Source organism: Podarcis bocagei (assembly GCF_964188305.1).
Source record: "Podarcis bocagei genome assembly, chromosome: W".
NCBI classification, from domain to species: Eukaryota; Metazoa; Chordata; class Lepidosauria; order Squamata; family Lacertidae; genus Podarcis; species Podarcis bocagei.
The window spans coordinates 245,652-271,272 of NC_138131.1; the positions used below are offsets into that span (position 1 = coordinate 245,652).

A 25,621-nucleotide genomic window follows, 5' to 3' on the forward strand; every position below is an offset into this window, starting at 1 on the left:
AAAACAAGGTTATAATTTGCTGACAAATTTATTATAAAGATTGCATTGTGCGGGAGATGTGGGGAAGTCCGTTGGAAGATTGAAATAAGCTTTGGGAAAAATTAGTCTTTTTTTCTTTTCTTTTCTTGTTTTCTTTGTTTTTCTGTGCTGTTTATTTCTATCTGGAAAAAATGTAATAAAAATATTTTTTTTTTAAAAAAAAAGAAGCAACCCCAATGACCCACACTATGCGCCAGCTCTTTGTGCCTTCCACACATACGCAGTCCGGACAGAGAGAGGGACTCATCAAGCACGTCCTCCCCAAGAGAGAGAAGGCATATGTCAACACCCAGAATTTCAGGTCAGATCATGCAAAAGTGCAAAGACCAGTGGAACCTGTATCAGAGTTGGGGCTGGAGAAAGCGACATCTACATGACAGCTTTATTGCTGGGGGCCAGGCAAAGTCTGTCCTGTTCACTCAGGCCACATGGGTGGGTTATTGAAAGTATTAGTTGTGGTGGGCAATTTTCCTTGGTGCCACATACTGAACCGTGGCTTCATATTATGAGCAGGATGGCAGCCTCTCCTCCAGGTTTGCACACCTCTCCCCACCCCAAGCCTATTGGGAAGCTTCCACTTGGATTTTAAATTAACCACAGTTTGGTGTGTCCAGATCCTATGGTGGTTCATTTTACCAGCTTTGTAAACCCACGATTGGAAGTTGGCTTGTTTCAATGAGCCATGGTTCAAATGAAGCGGTTTGTGCAGCTTCAGACATTGTGACAAGATGCAATTAATCCAAAACTGAAGCAAAACCTTTGGAACTCCTCCTAAAAGCTGTGCTGGAGGACAGGGAGGTGTGACCCCCCCCCCAACACTTGGTGTGGGTCATCCTTATAATGCTAAGCTTACTACTTCAAACAAAGTTTTTGCTTTGGTTGTTTCCTCGTACTGTTAGTAGTAAGGTAAATGTAAAGGGTCCCCTGACCATTAGGTCCAGTCGTGGCCGACTCTGGGGTTGCGGCGCTCATCTCACTTTACTGGCTGAGGGAGCCGGCGTACAGTTTCCGGGTCATGTGGCCAGCATGACTAAGCCGCTTCTGGCGAACCAGAGCAGCACACGGAAACGCCGTTTACCTTCCCACCAGAGCGGTACCTATGTATCTACTTGCACTTTGATGTGCTTTCAAACTGCTAGGTTGGCAGGAGCAGGGACCGAGCAACGGGAGCTCACCCCGTCGCGGGGATTCGAACCGCCGACCTTGTGATCTGCAAGTCCTAGGCTCTGTGGTTTAACCCACAGTGCCACCCGTGTCCCACTGTTAGTTGTACCCAGTGGCCATTTGTTTTTCATGTCTGCTTTTATGATATGTTTATCAGTATGTGGTTAGCAGCTTCAGATCCTACTGTTTTACAGAGGCTGTTTAGCTTGCTCTTTTTACCCCTTTACTAGACAGGCTGTATTTCTGTGCTGTTTTCAGAGTGGGGAATGCCCATTCCTTCATGGCCAGCATGGAAACACAGAAGGCTAGCCATCTAGGAGGTTTGCAAAGAGGAGAAGGGTGTTACGGGGTAATCTTCTAGCAAACAAGCTTGGCACAGCAGATCTGAGAGGTGGTTTTCTGCTCCCGGAAAGCCAGCCTGGAAACCAGGTTGCCAGGTGAAGGAAGAATGGAGAGATCAACCAACTCACTTGCCTTCAAAGAATTTCTGGTTGCCTGTGGCTACTGGGATAGTGCTTAGATATCAGGCTGGCTGACACATCTTGAAAAATAGAAGGAAAAAGCTTTTTTTCTTTCATTAGCAAAGCTCCTTTGGGGCCCCGAATAGCTAAGCTGAGGAAGAAGTGGCTGGTCTTACTTGTTTGTTCTTGGTCCTGATCTTGCCTGCCCTTGCACACTCCTGTTGTCTTTGCATATTTAACCAGCACCTCTGTTCCGATTGGAGTCCTATTCCTGCAGTTCCACATCCTTCTCTTTGGCACTTGGGCATTCGGTTCCAGGAGCTGGACCTGAGCACAGAGGCTTTCTTCTACTTGGACTCGACAAAGGAGCAAGAGTGGCTGACAGCTGTGGAAAAGGCTTTGCGTTCCAAATCCAAGTACAAGAAAGTAAGCCCAACCCCACCCATTTCTTCAGCAGCCAGACAGCTGTCAGGAGCTGGAGTGAGGAGGAGGAGGAGGAGGAGGAGGTCAGCAAGAAAAAACACCTGGTGTCAGTGGTGTTTTATTCAAAAGAAGCCAACGTTCTTTATTCAAAGAATCCCAAGCCGTGCAGGCCTCGTGATCACAGAAACCTTTCCCAACAGCTCTTGCCCCAGTGAGGTAGTTGTGAAGGCTGAAGGTTGCTACCCTCCCACCACTCTCTGAAGTCTCCTCCTCCCCCTGGTCCTTCCCAAGCAACCTGAGACTCTGACACCTTGCCTGTCTTTGCTCCCTCCTCTTAATTTCTCTGTGTTCTGGGAGACCAGCAGGGAGGGGAGCTGATCGCAGCAGGATGGGGAGACCCCCTGGCTTCTTCAGCAGCCTGCCTGATCTCTGCCTCTTGACCCCCGCCTCCAGCCTCCAGCTCTGCCTCGGATTCTGGGCTGCTGTTTGCCACAGAATCTTCCTGCCCTCCTGCCTCTTCAGTTTCCAACACCTCCTCTTGCTCACAGTCTGCTCCCTCTTCTCCCTCGGACGACCCCCCACCAGTTCCCTGGCTCTGAGCCTTCTTCCCTTGGGGGATCCCCAGTTGGTGCCACCTGCCACTCCTATCTGCATCCAGCCGGCCCAGGACAGCAAGCAATGAACAGAGCTGGTAGACATCCCAGTACCTTGCATCTTCTAGGTGCAGCTGGTGCTCATCTTTGTCAGGAAGGACCAGCTCAGCCGCATCAAGGAAGTGATGAGGGAGACAGTGGGCACAGGCATCATGGGGAAGATGGGGAGTAGACCCTGACAGCGGAATTCCCTACGTCTATCTTTCTGTCTGTCTATCTGTTTTTCTAATCTCTGCCAACCAGTTTCCCCCTCTTTCCTGCTTGCTCATTAACAGGCATCTTTGCTCCGCCCCTGCAGGGTAACAAGGGGTGTGTGGCCGCGAGGTTTGTCTGCAACAATACCAGCTTCTGCATGGTCAATTCCCACCTTGCTGCCCACGTGGAAGGCTTAGCACGCAGAAACCAGGATTACAAGGATATCTGTGCCCAGATGAGCTTCCTGCCCCCTGACCAGGGTCTGCCGCAGTTGACAATCATGAAACACGAGTGCGGTTCGAGGGCTTGGAAGGAGAGAGCCTTGGCTGATGTAACTTGCTGGTCTCCGCTATCTGGAGAAGCAAACTGAGTCATGTTTCTGTAACTTTCCTGCCCGTGTGTAGCTCAGGGTAGGCAGCATTTGTTGTTCTTTAGTCGTGTCCGCCTCTTCGTGACCCCCTGGACCAGAGCACGCCAGGCCCTCCTGTCTTCCACTGCCTCCCGCAGTTTGGTCACACTCATGCTGGTAGCTTCAAGAACACTGTCCAACCATCTCGTCCTCTGTCGTCCCCTTCTCCTTGTGCCCTCCATCTTTTCCAACATCAGAGTCTTTTCCAGGGAGTCTTCTCTTCTCATGAGGTGGCCAAAGTCTTGGAGCCTCAGCTTCACGATCTGTCTTTCCAGTGAGCACTCAGGGCTGATTTCCTTCAGAATGAATAGGTTTGATCTTCTTGCAGTCTATAGGACTCTCAAGACTCTCCTCTGGCACCATAATTCAAAAGCCTCAATTCTTCGGTGATCAGCCTTCTTTTTTATATATATAAAATATTTATTGAGATTTTACACAAAAGAAAAACAGTGTGATAAAAAATACAAAAAAACAGATAGTTAAAAAAGTAGAAAAAAAGAAAAAAATCTTTAAAAAGAAATAATCCATTTTTCAATATCTTTAGGTTCATTTGCTTATTTCCTTGACCTCCTCACACCTCCCCTTTTTGTATTCCTGTTTACAAAGTCCTTTCAGCAAATCCTTACCCTCTTTCATTTATCTTTACTCTATATTCTTAACCTATTATAACTGTAAATTTTCATCCATATAACTATCTATATTTACATATTCTTATTAGCCTTAATACCAAAACCACTTATTTTCAGTCCAACATCATTTTAACATTCATTAATTTTACGGTATTTCTGCAGATATTCTTTGAATTTCTTCCAGTCTTCTTCCACCATTTCTTCTCCCTGGTCTCGGATTCTGCCAGTCATTTCTGCCAATTCAATATAGTCCATCATCTTCATCTGCCATTCTTCCAGAGTGGGTAAATCTTGTGTCTTCCAATACTTTGCAATAAGTAATCTTGCTGCTGTTGTAGCATACATAAAAAAAGTTCTATCCTTCTTTGGCACCAATTGGCCGACAATGCCTAGAAGAAAGGCCTCTGGTTTCTTCAGGAAAGTATATTTAAATACCTTTTTCATTTCATTAAAGATCATTTCCCAGAAAGCCTTAATCCTTGGGCACGTCCACCAAAGGTGAAAGAATGTACCTTCAGTTTCTTTACATTTCCAACATTTATTATCGGGCAAATGATAGATTTTTACAAGCTTGACTGGTGTCATGTACCACCTGTAAATCATTTTCATAATATTCTCTCTTAGGGCATTACATGCCGTAAATTTTATACCTGTGGTCCACAACTGTTCCCAGTCAGCAAACATAATGTTATGTCCAACATCTTGTGCCCATTTAATCATAGCAGATTTAACTGTCTCATCCTGAGTGTTCCATTTTAATAATAAGAATAATAATAATAAATTTTATTTATATCCCGCCCTCCTCAGCTGAGCCGGGCTCAGGGCGGCTAACAACAATCAAATAAACAATCAAATAATAACACATTCTAAAAATATTTCATTATAAACATTAGTTTAACAGCAAGTTATACATTCTTGAAAGTATCTTTGTTTTGGGATCTAACAATTCTGTTTCCAACTTTGATTTTTCCACCTGGAAGCCAATTTTTTTATCTAAATTGTAGGCCTCTCTTATTTGGTAATAGTGAAGCCAGTCTCGCACTTTATCTTTTAGTTTCTCAAAACTCTGCAATTTCAGATTATCTCCTTCCTGCTCCAAAATTTCCCAATATATCGGCCACTTGGCCTCCATATTGAGCTTTTTCTGGGCCTTTGTCTCCATCGGTGACAACCACCTTGGGGGACAAGAGGTGTCATTCATCCTCCATCTGAAGGAACCGGTTGGTGTTAGTTTCATCTCCATTTTCACGGCATTATGGTCGGAGCACGTCTTAGGGCAGATCTCTACCTTTCGAATCTTAGGTGCCAGTCCTCTAGTTATCCAGATTTGGTCAATTCTTGTCCATGTCTTTTGGGCTTCAGAAAAGAAGGTTCCCTCTCTACCCAAGGGATTCCTAATTCTCCAAATGTCAATCAAATCCATATTGCCGGCTATCGGAACTGCTACATTTGAGCATCATTGGACTAGATACATTGAAATACCGTTTCTCGCACTTTTCAGAGACATTGTTTCATATTAAGGATTAACTCTGCTTACTACAAGAGAGCTGAAGGTCTTTTTTATGGCTGTTTGGACATTATTTGGAGTAACAAATTTATTCTTTCCCTCGAGATACTTTTAAACTCCCCCTAGAGGACTTTGGATTTACAGCTGTCTGGGACTTGCTTTTTGTTTCTATTCTCTCCTGTCTTGTTGTTTACTCTCTGGACTGGTGGATTCCCATGGGACTATACACGGTTTGACCTTGGCACGTAGACAGGAGTGGAATGAGTGGCTTTGGGAAAACAAGATCGGCTAAAGCTAAAGCTAAACAATTAACGCAAACAACTTTGACTCCACAGCCGCGTAGATCATCTGTCCCTGCTATTTTGGGGGCACAAGAGGTAAAAACTGAGCAGACTTTGCTAGAAGGTATGGCTGCAGGAGGATCTGCCTCAGTATTAGACCAAATCTTGGAAAAATTGGAAAGTTTGGATAAAAAGGCAGACGAGCATTCGGCCAAAATTGATCAAACCACAGCCAGGGTCAATAAATTGACTGAACAAGTTGCTCAGCACGCACAAGCAATTGGGAACCTCCTTGAAGCCACCACAGAAAATCGTAAATTAGCTGTGGAAGCCAATCAAAAAGCTGAAGCAGTAAAAGAGGAGGTAAAACCACTATACAAACAGGTTGGCGAACAGCAGGCCTACCTGTCTATGATTGAACTACGAAATAGGGAAAACAACCTTAGACTGAGGGCAATTCCAGAACTTGAACAAGGGGACTTAATTGACTATCTGACAAAAGAATTTTCCATGTTCTGGCCTCTAGAGGAAGATAAGGACTTTAAAATCGTGAGTGCCTTCAGACTGGGAAGAGTGGCAAGGAAAGATAGACCCAGAGACTGTTTGATTATTTTGAGATCCAAGCAAGAAAGAGATAAAATATTAAGCCTACATTACGAAAAGTCACTTGTAATTCAAGACAGGAGAGCAGAAATTTACAAAGACATCCCGAAACAACTTTTGGACCTTAGATCTACTTATACAGAGTTAGCAAGATTGTTGAGGAGTAACTCAATTCCTTTCAGGTGGGAATTTCCCCAAGGATTATCTTTTAATTTCAGAGGGAAGAAAGTGAAAATTAAAACAGCCGAGGATCAAGAAAAGTTTTTGAACGACTACGGAGAAGACCTTCAGAAAGGGATCACAGGAATTCCAGGGCCTGGACTATTGCCAACACCTGCACCTCTGGGGCCGGAGGACCAGAAGAAAGAGACGCCACCACCAAAGGAATAACAGATTTACCTAGGATGTCTCTGCAGCTTTTCAGTTGGAATATAAATGGCGGTAATTCCCCGGAAAAAAGGAGAAGGATATTTCATTTATTAAAGAAAGAACAATTGGACATTATTTGCTTGCAGGAAACACATGTCACTAGGCTCCATAGAAAAGTGCTAATCAACAAGAGACTAGGCCAAGAATTTGTTTCATCGGACCGAGTTAAGAAAAGAGGAGTGGTGATATATGCAAAAGAGAGCCTATCACCAAAATTCCTATTTAAAGATGAGCAAGGAAGAATTTTGGCAATTGAGATACAAACTCAAGGTGAAAAGTTTTTGATATTGGGAATTTATGCACCGAACGAGGGGAAATCAGAATTTTACAAGAAGCTGCACGAGACAATGCTGGACTATCTGGACTACAGCAACATCATAATGATGGGAGATATGAACGGGGTGGTTTCTACAAACATGGATAAGTCCCCAAATCAAAATTTGACAAAAGACGGCAGACTACCCAAAACTTTTTTTGAGTTAACTGACAATATGGACTTGATTGATATTTGGAGGACTAAGAACCCCCTAGGAAGAGAAGGAACATTCTTCTCTGAAGCCCAACTGACATGGACAAGAATCAACCAAATATGGATAACTAGAGGACTGGCACCTAAGACTAGAAAAGTGGAAATCTGCCCAAAAACCTGCTCCGACCATAACGCTATGAAAATGGAAATGAGACTTCAGATGGAAAATGAATGACACCTTGTTAAGAGATCAGGAGATTATTAAGAAGGCCCAAAAGATGCTAAGAGACTATTTTGAAATAAATTTGAACACCACCGTGGAAAAAAGAGTAATCTGGGATGCAAGTAAAGCTGTTATGAGGGGGTTTCTGATACAACAGAATACGATAAAGAAAAGAACACAGAATGAGAAAAAGGACAAGATTTTGGAGAAAATAAGAGAAGGTGAGAAAAAATTAAGATTGAAACCAAAGTCACAGGAGACTCTGAGAGAAATTAAATTTCACCAAGCACAATATGTTAAACTGATAAATCAAGAAGTTGAGTGGAAAATTAAGTTAATGAAACAAAGGACATTTGAATCAGCAAATAAATGTGGGAAACTGCTAGCATGGCAGTTGAAAAAGAGACAAAAATTGAATACGGTCACAAATCTAGAGACTGAAGGGAGAAAAATCCAGAACCCTGAGGAAATCAGAAAGTGCTTCCAGAGATACTTTAAACAACTTTATACGCAAGGGCCGCAAAAAGAGATTGAGATAGACCAATTTTTAAAAAGAAATGGATTACCAAAACTATCTCAGGAAAACAGGACAATTTTGAATTATAAAATAACACAAGAAGAAATTGAAGGTGCCATTCAGAATATGCAACCAGGCAAGTCTCCAGGGCCAGATGGACTTACCTCCAAGTATTATAAGACATTGAAAGACTATTTGATATAACCATTAATGGTGGTTTGTAACGAGATTATGGAGGTGAAGAGGGCACCGGAATCGTGGAAAGAAGCTTTCATCACATTGATACCTAAATTGGAAACTGAAAAGACACAACTTAAGAACTACCGTCCCATCTCGCTCCTGAATGTGGATTACAAAATCTTTGCAGATATTTTGGCAAGTAGACTTTAAAAAGTGTTAAATGAAGTAATTCATAAAGACCAGGCAGGTTTTCTCCCAGGCAGACACTTGTTTGATAACACAAGGAATATCATTGACATTTTGGAACTTTTGCAAACGAATATCAATACAAAAGCAGTGTTAATTTTTATAGATGCGGAGAAGGCCTTTGACAACATCTCATGGAAGTTTATGAAGAAAAACCTTGAAGGGATGGGAGTGGGACGGGGGGTTGAAAATGGCATAGATGCAATTTATTCAGAACAAAAAGCTAAATTGATAGTTAACAATGTGGTGACAGAAGAGTTTAAGATTGAAAAAGGAACACGACAAGGTTGCCCTATTTCCCCTTTGCTATTTATCTCGGTCCTGGAGGTGCTTTTGAATATGATTAGAGGGGACTGGTTGGTTGAAGGAATTCAGGTCGGAGCCAAACAGTACAAACTTAAAGCATTTGCAGATGACCTAGTTTTGACATTACAGGAGCCAGAATCTAGTACAAAAAGAGTTCTATAATTGATTCATGAGTTTGGTCGGGTGTCGGGATTTAAATTAAACAAGTAAAAAACCAAGGTTTTGGGAAAAAAATTGACACCTTTGGAATCAGAAAGGTTTCAGAAAGAGACAGATTTAAATGTGGTTAAAAAGGTGAAATACCTAGGGGTTAATATGACTGCCAAAAATCTGAATCTATTTAAGGACAATTATGAAAAGTGTTGGTCAGAAATCAAAAAGGATTTGGAAATTTGGTCAAGATTGAAACTTTCCTTGTTGGGCCGAATTGCTGCCATAAAGATGAATGTGTTGCCAAAGATGTTGTTTTTGTTTCAAACCCTACAGATTGTGGACAGGGTGGAATGTTTCGGAAAGTGGCAGAGAGACATTTCTAAGTTTGTCTGGCAGGGCAAAAAGCCCAGAATAAAATTCAAAATATTAACTGATGCAAAGGAAAGAGGGGGGTTTGCCCTGCCGGACTTAAGGTTGTACTATGAAGCTGCAGCTTTCTGCTGGCTGAAAGATTGGTTACTTCTTGAGAACACTGATGTCCTGGATCTGGAAGGGTTTAACAATGCTTTTGGATGGCATGCTTATTTGTGGTACGACAAGGTAAAGGTTCACAAAGCTTTCAGGAATCATATTGTCAGGAAAACAATATTTAATGCCTGGATAAAATATAAAGACTTATTAGAAAACAAGACCCCAAGGTGGTTGTCACCAATGGAAGCCAAGGCTCGGAAAAGACTCAATATGGAGGCCAAATGGCCGAAATATTGGGAAATAATAGAAAAAATTGGAGATACTTGGAGGTTGCAGAGTTTGGAGAAATTAAAGGACAAAGTGCGAGATTGGTTACATTATGCTCAGATTAGGGAGACTTTTAACTTGGATAAAAAAAATGGTTTCCAGGTGGAAAAATCGAAACTAGAAACAGAATTGTTAGAACCTAAGACTAAGGTACTTTCAAAAATGTACAACTTGCTGTTAAAATGGAATACTCAGGATGAAACAGTTAAATCAGCCATGATAAAATGGGCGCAGGACATTGGGTACAACATTATGTTTGCTGAATGGGAAAGGTTATGGACCACCAATGTGAAGTTCACGGCTTGTAATGCCTTGAAAGAAAATATTATGAAAATGATATACAGGTGGTACATGACCCCAGTCAAGCTTGCAAAAATATACCATTTGTATGATAATAAATGTTGGAAATGTAAGGAGACTGAAGGAACATTCTTTCACCTCTGGTGGACTTGTCCGAGAGTGAAGGCCTTCTGGGAAATGATCTATAATGAGTTAAAAAAGGTATTTAGGTATACCTTCCCTAAGAAACCAGAGGCCTTCCTTTTAGGCATTGTTGGCCAGAAGGTGTTAAAGAAGGATAGAACTTTTTTTTTTTTGTATGCAACAACAGCAGCAAGAATACTCATCGCAAAATATTGGAAGACACAAGATTTGCCCACACTGGAAGAATGGCAGACGCAACTGATAGACTACATGGAGCTGGCTGAAATGACTGGCAGAATCCGAGATCTGGGAGAAGAGACAGTGGAAGAGGACTGGAAAAAGTTTAAAGACTATTTACAAAAACATTATAAGCTGTATGAATGCTAAGAAAATGCACGAAAGGAAGTAATATGGCACCAGCAATTTAGTTGAAAGATATATGAGAATAAGTGGAATTCAAGGATAAAGATGAAATTCGAAGTAATGTTATGTTTAAATCAAGCAGTTAAGTATTTGATAAAAATATTTAAAGTTCGAGGCATAATATATGAGAACTATAAAATAAGAACTGAAACAAGGTAATAAATTGCTGTTTGTAATTTTATTATGGAGAACGCAGGAACAGGAGATGTGAGGAAGTCCAAAATGTTATGAAAAAATGAGGTATTAACGACTGTGATTTCTTTTATTTTTTATTCTATGTCTATGTTTTTGTTTACTTATGTTTCTTTTGTCTGTTACTTTTTGGTGAAGGTATTGTATATGTATATGTTTGGTGTTTTCTTTTCTGTTTAAAATTTGCAATAAAAATATTTTTTTAAAAAAAAAAATATTGCCAGTCAATTCAAAAAAAGTTTTTGGTAGTCTACCATCCTTAGTGACTACCTGTCTCTGCGACTTATCCATGTTTGTCGATACCACTCCATTCATATCTCCCATCAAAATAATGTTGTAGTCCATATAGTCCAACAAAGTCTCATGCAACTTCTTATAGAATTCAGATTTCCCCTCATTCGGTGCATATACTCCTACTATCAGAAATTTTTCTCCTTGTGTTTGAATTTCAACTGCTATAAATCTTCCTTGATCATCTTTAAAAACAAATTTCGGTGATTGGCTCTCTTTTGCATAGATAACTACTCATTGCTTTTTAACCTTGTCCGATGAAATAAATTCTTGGCCCAGTCTCTTATTGATCAATATTTTCCTGTGTAGCCTTATCACATGTGTTTCCTGTAGGCAAATTAAGTCCAATTGTTCCTTTTTCAATAAATAAAAAACTTTCTTCCTTTTCTCCGGGGAATTAAGTCCATGAATGTTCCAGCTTAATAGTTGCAGAGACATGGTATATTTAAATTATTTTCCTCCAACTGCTCCCAGTAACTCCTCTTGTTCTGACGGTGGTATCACTTTCTGTAACTTGTCCAATCCCAAGGGTGGTGGTACTTTGTCTGATGTTCCTGGTCGTAAGGCCCTTGGATCTTCTTCCACTCCTTTTTGCAGGTCTTCTTCGTGATCTCTCAGAAATTTTTCTTTCTCCTCCACTGATCTTATTTTAAACTTTTCACCTTTAAAGGTAAAAGATAGGTCTTGGGGGAATTCCCACCTAAAGATGGTTCTATTACCTTTCAACAGGGCCACCAAATCTCCGTAGTTAGACCTAAGGTCCAGCAAGTGTTTCGGAATATCCTTAAATATCTCCGCTCTTGATTCATGTATTATCAAAGTATTCTGGTAATGCAGGCTCAATATTTTATCTCTCTCCACTTTTGATCGAAGGGTGATCAAAAGCATCAATTCTTCGGTGATCAGCCTTCTTTATGGCAGGCAGCATAGTGCTCTCCAAATGTTGATAGACCAAAATTCCCATAATTGCTAAGAACTGGCCTTGCTGATGTGGCATCTGAATATAGACTGCATTTTTAATCAAGGCATATATTGGCTTATATCTTGATCAGGTTCCTAAATTAAATGGGCTTAGATTTTCAAAAGTTTCATGCCAGGCAGACCAGCTGCTTAGAGAACCTTGACAGTGTTTTCCTCCTAGACAAGAGACGCCATCCAAGCAGTCCTGATATATTAGTTGTCAGACATTTGTTTAGAAACCTTCAAATGAAGGAGATCTTTCAATGTTTATGTGAACTCAAGATCCTTGACATATGTTTAAGATAAAAATTTAAGATTAACCATTTGTTTTAGAAGGCAATAGGGCAAGGAAGGCAAGAGGTGAGCTGGTAATTAAGATTCCTTGTTGAGACACATGTAAGATATATTACTACTTATTTGTCATTTATAGATGTAACAATATATAGCTCTTTGTGTTCCATATAAGGACAGGAGGATATGGGTGTATCTTTTTAGGATTGGTTATAGCAATCAGCCAATAGGAAATTCAACCAGGCTGATTGAACAGAGGCAGCCACAGGAGGAGCAAAGGGGGCTGGATTAAGGGAATATAAGTGCTGGCCATAATGGCAGGAGGCCAGGCCAGAGCTTGGTAACCATATACCACTATGATAGGCTCTTCTCATTGTCACTATACTTGGGATAATATTAAGAATACCTGGGCACACGATACTACCTATCGAACTCAGAATACCTTGCCCTGTGCACCTCCTTTTATTCATGCATGGAAAGTGGTATGGAACATAACTGTGACAGAGAAAGGCAATCTAACATACTGCACTGTGAACTCTATACCCCTTGTGATATTTCGCCTTATGCACTCCACATACCAAAAACCTCAGACCCGATGGTTGTGGTGGATATGTGGAGAATGGGCATACAAGAAACTCCCTTCCAAATGGAGTGGGACTTGTTTCCTGGGATGGGTATTACCACCAATGTGGATTATGCCCACTAATTTGGCCAAGCGAACACGAAGAAACGCTGATATTTCTCATATAGCAGGAGGAAGTACCCAAAGTTGGAGCGGTACTGATGATTGGCCACCAGAGCGCATTATAGCCTATTATGATCCTGCCTCCTGGAATCCTGGTGAGCTCATACAAGGGGCACGGGATCCCATTTATAATCTAAACAGAATAATTCGATTGCAAGCAGTAGTGGAACTTGTAACCAATGTAACGGCCCAGAGTTTGAGACTTATTGCATAACAGCTGGATGAAAGTAGAGCCACCATTTTGCAGCTGAAAATGGGAATGGATTATGTACTTGCCAAGCAGGGAGGCCTATGTGGAGTCTTGAACTTGACAGGGAATACCTGTTGCTTTAACATTTCTGATAATGGTGAGGCAATCCGTGTGTTGGCCACAAAGATGGAGAATATAGCACATGTCCCAGTACAAACATGGGAAGGATGGGATATGGGATGGTTACCTAATGTCACAGGACTCAAAGGGATACTATTGTCTTGCTTGTTTTTCTTGACAGTAGTGGTAATGGTTTTATGTATGATGCCATGTATCATTTCATGTTTTAGAAGTACAATTAGCAAGATGATTTCGAATGAAACTCTACCTCATATCATGGCCCTATACAGAGCTTTAACTCAGGAATATGATGAAGATCAAGCTATCAAGGACACTTGGTAGCAAGGTCCTTGAGCTTGAAAGGGGGGAATGTGGCATCTGAATATAGACTGCATTTTTAATCAAGGCATATATTGGCTTATATCTTGATCAGGTTCCTAAATTAAATGGGCTTAGATTTTCAAAAGTTTCATGCCAGGCAGACCAGCTGCTTAGAGAACCTTGACAGTGTTTTCCTCCTAGACAAGAGACGCCATCCAAGCAGTCCTGATATATTAGTTGTCAGACATTTGTTTAGAAACCTTCAAATGAAGGAGATCTTTCAATGTTTATGTGAACTCAAGATCCTTGACATATGTTTAAGATAAAAATTTAAGATTAACCATTTGTTTTAGAAGGCAATAGGGCAAGGAAGGCAAGAGGTGAGCTGGTAATTAAGATTCCTTGTTGAGACACATGTAAGATATATTACTACTTATTTGTCATTTATAGATGTAACAATATATAGCTCTTTGTGTTCCATATAAGGACAGGAGGATATGGGTGTATCTTTTTAGGATTGGTTATAGCAATCAGCCAATAGGAAATTCAACCAGGCTGATTGAACAGAGGCAGCCACAGGAGGAGCAAAGGGGGCTGGATTAAGGGAATATAAGTGCTGGCCATAATGGCAGGAGGCCAGGCCAGAGCTTGGTAACCATATACCACTGTGCCTCTCATTTATTTGTCTGACAAATAAATTATTATTTTAATTTCTCTATTGCTGCGTTGAATATTTCATTCCAGCTAAGCGTTAACCACAAGCAGGGTGCTACACTGACTGGGGCTCATGAGAGTTCCACTTCAGCAACACCAGGAGGGTGCAGTGTCAGCGATCCCTGCTGCTGCAGCTGTACCAATAAGGTTTCTACTAGAGCAGCCAGTAGAGAGCAACATAAACTGAGTGGCAGAGATGTATTAGATTAGATTATAACAAATGTGGGCAACTTCTCCAGTGATCGGGGTGGGAGTTGCAGTTTGTTAAGGGCAGTAACGCGAAAGCAGAGCGGCCATTTTGCATGGAGAAGGTTCCAGGCTCAGTCACCAGTGTGTGCAGCTAGGGCTGGGCATGATCTCTGCCTGAAAGCTGCTGCCAGTCCATGTAGTCTGTCCTGAGCTTGATGGGTCAATGGTCTGCCTCAATATAAGGTAGCTTCCTATGTTCCTGTGTACTACAGCAGGGTTTGGAGGGCCACAAGCGCCCTGCCCATGAATTCAAGAACCAGGGGAAATTCTAAAAGTCTTTGCTGAAAGGACATCAAAGCAGGGGCCAGGTGAACCTCTTTGGGAGATTATTCTGAAAGGTAGGGTGCCATGACTGAAAAGGCCCTGCCATACTTGAAAGAGCAGGAGTTCCCTGGGAAAGGGATTCTAGTCAGTGGAGAGGCAGTGCAAACATAAGTGGGCCTTCTTCTGGTACCCTTTTCCCAAACCTTGAAACACTCGAAAGGCCAAATGGGATGCTCTGAATTGGGCCTGGAAGCAGTTCAAGAGCCGGTCTAGTTCACAGAGCACTAGCCTAATATGATCATACTGCCCAATCCTAGTTATCAGTCTTACTACATATTGCAGGAAGTGGCAGCAGGCTGCCCCCCGCCCCCGTGAGCTAGCCTGTAGCTGTGGTTGCTTTCCTTTTTTCCAGCATTGTCATCTGATCACTAAAAATGAGCTTCAGAGACTTCTGACCTACGACCAGGTGAGAGACATCTTTGTGTTATATGTGGTGGTTTAGGATATTGCCCTGTTTATTTCCTTTGTCTGGGATACCCCAGCCTAGGCTAGAGAAACCACTTTCAGGCAGTTAGGAGCAAAGAACATAGGATGACTGCGACTTCTACAAATGCTTTTTAAGGTTGCAGGTTTGTGCAACCTGAATTAGAAGCAAGTCCCAATTAAGCTGGCGGGTTGCCTTGGAATAAGTAGGACTGCTCTGCAATTTCCCAGTTAGAGGGCTTTCCTAGCTCAGCACACGCTCCAGATGTTGTTGGACTCCCATCAGCCCCAGCATAGCTGCTGTCCAGCAATATCTAAAGGTCTAAGGTTTCCTGCTCTAGGTTTTGCATCGATCTGGAAAATCTGCGTTGCTCACATGTTCTTATCAGCAGATACGTCCATTAAGTCCAATTAAATTGCTGATGCTTTTTGTTTTACATTTTTCTCTCCAAGGTTTGTGTGTTCATCATGTTGACGACCTTTCTCCCACTTGGCATAAGGATCATTGGTATTTTGTTTTGAAACAGAGGCCTGATTGCTGCACCTTATGGTGGATTTAAACTCTGTGAGCGTAGTCATGCCTTAGCCCTTTGAGAAGGATGCTGCAAGGAAGGCGTGAGGCGTGAGTTCTCTACTGTATTTCAGCAAATGCTTTCACTTTATCATTTCATTTTCATCTGTATATTTTGTGCACATATTTTCCTGTATATTTTAGACAGAGAGGAGTAGCAATAGGGTTAGAGGCAAGGTTCAGAGTTAGTGTTGTGTGAGCATTTTAAAGCAGTTGAGTTTAAACAGGAGGGGATTTCACCTGAAGAGATGGCCAGCATCGTGAATCTGTAAGTAGGATTTCGTCTGCTTCTTTTTTGTAATCTTCTGGGGCGAGGGCTTGGGGTCCCCCACACGGCCAGCATCCCCATGGAATTCAACCCCTTCCTGAACAGCTTAACTTCTCTTCCCACCCGCCTTCCCATTCTCCCTCAAATCTCATTGCAGCTCAGCTGGTTAGAGGGAGCTGCAGATAGCACCAAGGTTGCAGGCCCGATTCCCATAAGGTACAGCTGCATCTTCCTGCATTGCAGGGGGTTGGACTAGATGACCCCCGGGGTACCTTCCATGATCATTATTTGGGGATGCTTTTTATTACATTCATAGCCCACTTTTCATCCAAGCAGTTCAAGGTGGCATTTATGCTTCCCTTATCTTTCCTTTGCTGGGGGTGGGGGTGGGGGGGTGTTGGAATCCCCTCCCCCCTCAATACATGAGATGCACCACTGTGTTCCTGTGGAGAGCAGTTTGGGGTCTGTGGGTGCATAAAAAAACAAAAAGAGCCCTACTGCGTGGCGAGTTCCCGCCCCCCCCCCCAAAGTGGAAATAAAGACACATGACACAATTATTTCAGGTTAATGGGCTAAATATGGCCACAACTTTATTGGTTACAGGTGATGAGTGGTATTGGCTTAGGCATTGGTCCTAACTGACTATCCGGCTTCAGCCCGTCCGCTTGAAGTCCGAGAAGGGTTAACCACCCGTTGGCTCCATTCATGCAATGGAGCTTCTGTGGTACTTGGCTTGGAGCATTTGGCTTCAGCCCATTGGCTCTGGAAGTCACAGCCGCTGCCATCCTGGGGAAGCTCTCAGAATTACAGTACTTGCCTCTTTCAGGGCTGGGAACACAGGGTGCATCAGGCCTTTCTGCTCTTAACTCATGCCCCCCCTTTAGTCCATAGCCCCAACAAATGTGCTCTGCCCCCCCCCCCCCCCCCGATAGGTGAAGGTTGTGGCTGACCGACGGTACCGGAAAGTGTTTGAGGATATTGTTCAGTTGATGGACAGGATGGAGAACGAATTCCTTCCCTCCCTGGAGGGAGGTAAAGACGAACAGGATCCTCTCCAACCCCTTAAAGAGGGTTTGCTGCAAAAAGACCAGGGGGGAAAGAAGCTGGGGATAGAACCTGGGACCTTTGCATGCAAGGCAGATGCCCTTCCACTGAGCGGCAGCCTCTTCCTCTTCCTCGCAGGCAAAGACTCCAGGGGTAGCCAGCGTGGTGCCCTCCAGATGCTGGACTACAACTCCCATCATCCCCAGCCAACATGGCCAGTGGCAAGTGCAGCAATATCTGGAGAGCCCCACGTGGACCTGTTGCATGTGCAGTCCCCTAAATGAGAGCCCGGGGCCAAGGACAAACTTCCCCCTGGAGCACGTTTCCTTGCCTCTGCTGAAGGCAAGCACTCTCTCTCCCCCCCCCCCTTTTGCTCTGCAGTTTCCGTTTGAGAATGTGAAGTTCCGGCAGCTGCAGAAGGAGAAGTTCCAGATCACAAACAACGGGCAGGTCACCCTCCACTTCTCCTTTATCCCCAAGCTCAGTGACAGCCAGTATTGGAAGCCATGGCTTCGCGCTGAGCCCTGCGAGGGATACTTGGAGCCCAGCGTGTCTCTCTCTGGAATCAGAGAACTGTAGAGTTGGAAAGGGACCCCAGGGCTCATCTAGGGAAGGCCTTGGTTTCCTTTTCATCCCCCCTTTTCTCCTCCTCTTCCCAACCCTCCTCCCTCAAACCTTGGGAGTTCGGAAGAGCAGGGGAGGCTTAACATTTGTGGGCTACACTATGGGATGTAAACACAGGAGCAGTCAATGACAACATTCCTAGAGTGTACATGTTAGAACATGGGGAGGGATGTCTGTCCAGCAAGCAGGTAAACTTCCTGGGGACGGACTTCCTCCGCATGTGACCAGAGGTAGGTGTGGCCTCACCTGTGCAGGTAATGACAAAAGCACAGGGCAGGCAGCCATCTCTCTCTCTCTGCCATTTTCTTTCGATGAGGAAACATCTAAAGATGCCCTCTTGGCTCCCAGCCAAGAGAGGAGATAAGGTCTATCTTGCAACAAGATAGATTCTAAGTGTATGTAACTCTTTTTAAGCTTGTCTGCCTTCTGGGATCATATTGTGAACAGATCGTGAGTAAACTCTTTTATACTTTTATAAAGACTGTGTTGTGTCTTGTATTTTAAGAGGGAACAAAGGGGAAATTACCAGAGTAATTATTATAGAGGTTCAAGCGAACCTGTGCACACGTTACCGTTGCGACCTTAAAGGGGAATGTCTATAAACTCTGCTGATATTTTGGGAACTTGTTAGCACAAGTTGGATAAGGGTATAATTAGTCAATATATCCTCTCCTGCACCCCAGAACATTCCCACATACACTGCCCCATGCTCAAGCCTCCAAGGGCCACACGTCAAAGCAGCTGAGCCCAAAGTGTAAAAGTGTGTGTGACCAGCTTTAAACACACACACACACACACACACACACACACACGAATTGAAGCCAAACAATGCTGGAGGGTCCCAAAACACCTTTTGGCCTCGCAGGGAACCAGTGAGAGCAGTCCGTCCAAAAATTACTTTTTTTAAAAAAAATGCGTATTTTTATGTTGTGGAGGCACAAAAATATCTTGGGGATCATATAGAACTAGCCAAACTTTTAAAAACTCAATGAAATGTAAACTAAAAAAGAAAGTTACATTGGGGGCGCAAAAATCCTTTCCCTTTTTATATTCTTTTGTTAGGACCACTTTCTCTCACCCCCCAGTATCCTGTCACCATCTTCTGTGCAGCTGCTGCTTTGGAGGACTAGAGAGGAAAGTGGGGTGGGGGTGGGAACTGAGTCGCTTCTTCTCCTAATTCTTGAAGTTAAGGTTTCCCCCATAGACCTGTGAGAACAGGATGCTGCACTACATGGGCCATTGGCCTGATCCAGCAGCCTCCTAGTGTGTCCTTCTGTTCAATTCTTCACTGTCTTCACTTTTAATTTACAGACAAGCCAACTTGGCTGTGCCAAAGAGTGTATCTACCTGACCTCCTCCCGTTTTAGGTGAGACGGGGGACATTTCCCTGGATGTGTACGTCAGCAAGGAAGACCAGACTGAGGCTATCTTTCTCCTTCACCTTGACCGTGGCAAGGACTATTTCCTCACCATCAGTGGGAGCTACCTACCAAGCTGCTTCGGGACCTCCTTGGAAGCCTTGTGCTGGATGAGGCAGCCGCTTGGCGAAGTTCCCGTCGCCAGGCTTATTGACCTGGTAGGGAAAGGGGTTGATTTACCTGGCAGGTTCATGTGCTGGATGTCTACCCTTCCCACTCTGCTTGCCTGCTTGAAAAACAGCTGCTCTTCCACTCAGCAATGTGGGGGCTGGGGGTCCTCCGCTGCATTCAGCTTCAGCTTCAGCTTCTGTAGCTGTGCATCCGCTTCCTGTGTGCTGTTCATGCCCTTTGTTTGCCTTGACTGAGTCATCCCAGGTTCTGGTCCTCCCACCTGCCCTTTCGCAGGGCCACTGAACCGTGTGCATTTCCCTGCCATCTGCCCAGATACTGTTCAGCCAACGGGCTGTTTCTTTCTCTTCTCAGGGCCTGTGCCATTAACACCCTTGGTTGTCTTTTGCTCTTGCCTTCCTCCTCTGATCTCAGGGAGAAGACAGCTTCCTAGAAAAGGTCACAGTTGGTTTGCTATCCTCTAGATGTTCTTGTAGCGGGCTCAAATCAGGTACAGGCAACGCCCTGTTTACACGAGGGTTGCGTTCCGAGGTTGCGTATATTGGGGACAGCATTGGGAAAGCCTGCAAACACCCTCTAAACTTCCGGAAGCCCTTTTGAAAGGCCTTTTGAAAACCAGCAGCCTCCCTGAAAAACTCCTTGCTCCAACTCTCCGCAGGCCTGAGAGGTCGGTGCCAAAGCTCCTGGGAGGGAGTCGAGATGCTGTTTCCATGCCGCTTTGCTGCTTTTGCGCTCTTGGGGGGGGGGCATTTTTGCCCCTTCAAGTGCCCCTTCCAGCTTTGCGGCAGTGTGCATGTGCCTCGAAGGCACGTAAATGGAGTTGCCCTTGTCAACGATCAGCAGCTGCTCCATGCAGTGGCAGCTGGTCCCTTAGGGCAAACCAGGCACTACCCCACCAACCTGACTTTCCTCTCAGGCAACCCGCGCCCGCCTGCCTTCTGACTCAAATCCAGTCCAGGTGGTGGCTCTAGCTCTCTGCTTTGGTCTCTTCCCTAGTCTCAACGTGGCCCTTGTAGAACTCGGCAGAGGAGAACGGAGACGAAACCAGAATTTGCCAGCACTGCTTGTCACTGATTTTGCGCTGCTTGACTCTGGGTCTGCTTGCGATTGGCAGCACGGGAGGCAGAAAGCCCAGTCTCATGATGCAGGCGCCAGCCCCCTCTGGCCCCAAGAGCCAGTTTTCTCCCCCGAGGATGTGGACAGGCTACTTGGACGCGTGAAACCAACCACCTGTCTCCTTGATCCTTGCCCATCCTGGCTAATAAAAGCAAGCCGGGAAGGGCTGGGCGATGGGCTCTGCGGGGTGGTGAATGCTTCCCTCTGTGAGGGAACATTCCCAGATCCGCTGAAAGAGGCGGTCATTAAACCGCTTCTTAAAAAACCATCTTTAGACCCGGCCAGTATGGCCAACTATCGCCCAGTCTCAAATCTTCCATTCTTGGGCAAGGTGATTGAGCGTGTGGTTGCTGAACAACTCCAGGCACGCCTGGAGGATGCGGACCATTTGGATCCCTTCCAATCAGGGTTCAGGCCTCATCATGGGACTGAAACTGCCTTGGTCGCACTGGTTGATGATCTCCGGCGAGCTAGGGACAAAGGTGAGAGTTGTTTCCTAGTTCTGCTGGATCTCTCAGCGGCCTTTGATACAATCGACCATAACATCCTTCTGGACCGTCTAGAGGGGTTGGGAGCTGGGGGCACTGTTATACAGTGGTTTTGCTCCTTCCTCCTGGGCCTTGTTCAGAAAGTGGTGGTGGGGGATGAGTGTTCAGACCCTTGGGCCCTCACTTGTGGGGTGCCTCAGGGTTCCGTCCTCTCCCCCATGCTTTTAAACATCTATATGAAGCTGCTGGGAGAGATCATCAGGGGGTTTGGACTGGGTGTCCATCAATATGCGGATGATACCCAGCTCTACCTTTCTTTCAAATCAGAACCAGTGAAGGCGGTGAAGGTCCTGTGTGAGTGCCTGGAGGCGGTTGGAGGATGGATGGCGGCTAATGGACTGAAGTTGAATCCTGACAAGACAGAAGTACTGTTTTTGGGGGACAGGGGGCGGGCTGGTGTGGAGGACTCCCTGGTCCTGAATAGGGTAACTGTGCCCCTGAAGGACCAGGTGCATAGCCTGGGAGTTATTTTGGACTCACAGCTGTCCATGGAGGTGCAGGTCAATTCTGTATCCAGGGCAGCTGTCTACCAACTCCACCTGGTACACAGGCTGAGACCCTCCCTGCCCGCAGACTGTCTGGCCAGAGTGGTGCATGCTCTAGTTATCTCCCGCTTGGACTACTGCAATGCGCTCTACGTGGGGCTACCTTTGAAGGTGACTCGGAAACTACAGCTAATCCAGAATGCGGCAGCTAGACTGGTGACTGGGGGCGGCCGCTGAGACCACATAACACCGGTCTTGAAAGACCTACATTGGCTCCCAGTACGTTTCCGAGCACAATTCAAAGTGCTGGTGTTGACCTTTAAAGCCCTAAACGGCTTCGGCCCAGTATACCTGAAGGAGCGTCTCCACCCCCATCGTTCTGCCCGGACACTGAGGTCCAGCGCCGAGGGCCTTCTGGCGGTTCCCTCATTGCGAGAAGCAAAGCTACAGGGAACCAGGCAGAGGGCCTTTTCGGTGGTGGCGCCCGCCCTGTGGAATGCCCTCCCATCGGATGTCAAGGTGATGGACAACTATCTGACATTCAGAAGACATCTTAAGGCGGCCCTATTCAGGGAAGCTTTTAATGTATGATATTTTAGTGTTTTTTGGTTTCTGTGGAAGCCGCCCAGAGTGGCTGGGGAAACCCAGCCAGATGGGCGGGGTACAAATAATAAATTATTATTATTATTATTATTATTGTTGTTGTTGTTGTTGTTGTTGTTGTTGTTGTTGTTGTTGTTGTTGTTGTTGTTGTTGTCTCTGTGCGCAGCAACTGCTGCACAGGCTATGCCACTCTGGCTTACTCTTACCACCTGAGCACTGGCATTTGGGAAGCGGTAGTGGCTGCTTTGGGGTGGCTCAGGGAAATGTCACTCCTCTCAAAATCAGATCTACTTGGGTGTATTATCCTAGCCACAAGGAGACAGTGGTGACTATCAATTTGGACAGCTGTAGACATTTAGAATCATGGAGGATATGTTTATCAGTGGCTACCGGTCAGGGCTATTTCTTGCCACTATTATCACAAACCACATGCTTTTGATTACCAGTTTCTGGGGAACATTATGGACAGAGTGCTCTTGTCCCCGTGTCCCTATCGACTCCCAAGGGCATGTGGTTGGCCATTGTGGGAACAAAATGCACAGCTGTCAAGTGTCCCTTGTTTGAAGGGACAGTCCCTTATTCCAGCGCCATGTCCCGCTGCTGTCCCTTATTGATGGATGTCCCTCAAATGTCCATTAAATGATGTCCCTTAAATTTCAAAGGAAGCAGCTCCTCTCCCTCCCTCCCTGCCGGCCAGGGAGGAGGGAGGCTCCAACTGTGTTGCTTGGCTGTGTTGCTCACCCAATAAGAAGTCTAAGAACGACTGGGGAGTGGAGCTTGCATGCCTTGTGTGTGGCTAGTTAATGCAAGCTGAGGGGGGTTTTGAATGCTGGACGCCATTTTGTTGCACGTGCTGCTGCAAACTTTGCAGTGCAAAGCCAGGCTGGGGAGCCATCTTATGTTGAGGCTGCATAGGCCTTGTGGTGCATGTGATTCAGATTCTATTCAGTTGAACCTCTGGTTACAAAGTTGGTTGGACAGTGTTCTCAAAGCTACCCAGCATGAGTTTGACCAGACTGCAGGAGGACAGGAAGACTGGAGTGCCTGGAACAGGTGAGGCTGCTGGTCCCTTATTTTAAAGACTGCTGGTCCCTTATTTTCAAATCTGTAAGTTGACAGCTATGACAAAATGCTGATCTAACCCAGCAAGGCTCCTGTGTTCTTTAGCATGCACCAGCTACTCTTGCACTAAGACTCTGATACAGCATGTGTCATTCCCCACACCAATACTCTCTCTCTCTCTCTCTCTCTCTCTCTCTCTCTCTCTCTCTCTCGACAGGGGCGGGGAGTATTGGCGGGGGGGGGAGGGGGGATGAACTGGGTCCTAATCAACAGCTGCCCTGGGGATGAGGGGATCAAATTCTCTCTCTCTCTCTCTCTCTCTCAAGACAGAGGCGGGGAGTATTTGCGGGCTGGGTGGGGTGGGGAGGGGGGATGAACTGGGTCCTAATCAACAGCTGCCCTGGGGATGAGGGGATCAAATTCTCCATCCTTGCCAACTCCTTTTAGTGATGGGCTGCTTGCCACTGCTGTGCTCCTAAAGCTCTCCTGCTCCCCCGCTCCTCTCTTTCTCTTTCTCTTGAATGTGGTAGCTTGAGATAGAACTAACCACCCTGAACATTGCTGGAGAGGAAGATGGGAAGGAGGCAGGAGGCATGGATCACCAGCTGCTGTGTGCTGCATTGCCCAGACAAAGTCGTGGGCTGGGGCTCCAGCTGTTGCTCAGTTTCTACCACTGCCTCTGCAATGTGCTCTAGACAAGGGGTGGTGAACATGTGAGCCCATCAACCTATGAAGGCCCGTCCATGTTCTGTTGCTGTTTTTCTTACTTATTTCCTGCCCTTCACCCTAAGGTCCCAGGGCAGGTTCCAACAATTTAAATAAAATGTTAGAAGAAGAGAAGTTTGGATTTGATATCCCGCTTTATCACTACCCGAAGGAGTCTCAAAGCGGCTAACATTCTCCTTTACCTTCCTCCCCAACAAACACTCTGTGAGGCGAATGGGGCTGAGAGACTTCAGAGAAGTGTGACTAGCCCAAGGTCACCCAGCAGCTGCATGTGGAGGTGCAGAGACGCGAACCCGGTTCCCCAGATTACGAGACTACCGCTCTTAACCACTACACCACACTGGCTCTCTAGCCAAACCCCATGTCCACAGCTGCATATTTAGTAAGCTTTTGGGTGAACTGCACATCCGGAGTGGGAGGATTACGAGCTGCATATTAATAGGGGAGGGGGAGCTTGGATTTGGGGTGCAAGCAATTTGTTTTTTGTTTTCCCCCTTGAGATGCTTGCTGTGGCTAGGGCCGGGCGATACGTCAATATAGATATATTTTCAAATCAGCTTGAAGTCTAGATAGTGAGACTGGTTTCGTAATTTCTGACCTGGCAATATATTGCGAATCATGATGTGTGTGTGTACTATGCAAAAAACACCATGTGGGGGGAAACTGTGAAGCCAGACAATGCCTCTACATGGCTCCATCTTATTTCAGACATCGTGCTATATTGGTGTATTGCAATGTTTAGCTAGTGATATATCACCGTGTTGAAAGCCAGCTATCGCCCAGCCCTAGTTGTGGCCTCAGAGGGCAAGACTTGTCCACCCAGCTGGAGCAAGGAAAGAATGCATACAGGCACACATTCTGTCAGGCTCTCATGCCAGTCCCCCTTGTCATTGGACCTCCAGGAGAAGCAGTTTCTGGATATCGTACCCCAGGATGGTGATGACTCCACTGAGCGGCCAAGGAGATCTGGCTTTTGGTGGACCACCTCTTCAAAAAGGCGGGATACAATTCTCAGCCCTTGTGCCAGCTCTCTTGGTGATGGGCTTCTCTCCATTGTGGCATTCCTCGACCTCACATTATGCACCCCAGGGCTGGATTGTTCTTCATGCTATCCAGGATGTACCTCATCCCTTCCGAACGCATGGGTGATACTCTGCTTCAGGAGGACCTCTTCCAGACCCCGGGCACGCAGGACGAACTGCAGGAGAGAATTGAGTGCCTGGACACCAGCATTCCCGAGACGATCCGTATCCTCTTTGGGGGACATTGTTGGGGAGCAGGGCTGCTTGGTGGTTTTCTTTCGCTCTTGGCTGGAGTGGACCTCACTTTTATATACCTGGTGGCTTAGGTTCCTAGGCCACCCCATCCTTAAAGCTCTGGGACACAGCACAATGAAATGCCCACAGTCAAGTCCAGTCATGCATCCAAACAGCTTCACAGCTTTAACCCCCATTTGAAAACATCAGCCTGGCTAGATAGAGCAGAGGTGGGGAATCTTGACAGGCCCGCAGGCCCCACATCTAGCATCATACGTGGTGTCAGGTGTGGAGACATGGCTGCAAAGGAGCTTCAAGGGTGCGTTCAATTGTTCTTTGGCAAGCAGGGTTTCTTGACCGCACTTTTGGAGTTGACCACTAGTATTTGCTGTTTGGATTGAAACCATGCCTGCAGAAGGA

The 25,621-nt window shown here is 45.3% G+C and overlaps 1 protein-coding gene across 1 annotated transcript; it reads left to right on the forward strand.

The window, feature by feature from the left end:
- Positions 1–467: 467 nt before the first annotated feature.
- LOC308577821 (inositol polyphosphate 5-phosphatase OCRL-like) lies at positions 468–25,293 on the forward strand (the record flags this gene model as incomplete). The annotated part of the gene is made up of 10 exons (XM_081178199.1): positions 468–471; positions 1,942–2,090; positions 2,809–2,908; positions 3,016–3,266; positions 15,281–15,334; positions 17,123–17,233; positions 17,616–17,783; positions 19,228–19,434; positions 24,848–24,921; positions 25,062–25,293. The coding sequence occupies 10 exons, from the start codon at positions 468–470 to the stop codon at positions 25,291–25,293; spliced, it is 1,350 nt and encodes a 449-aa protein (XP_081034325.1).
- Positions 25,294–25,621: the final 328 nt, after the last annotated feature.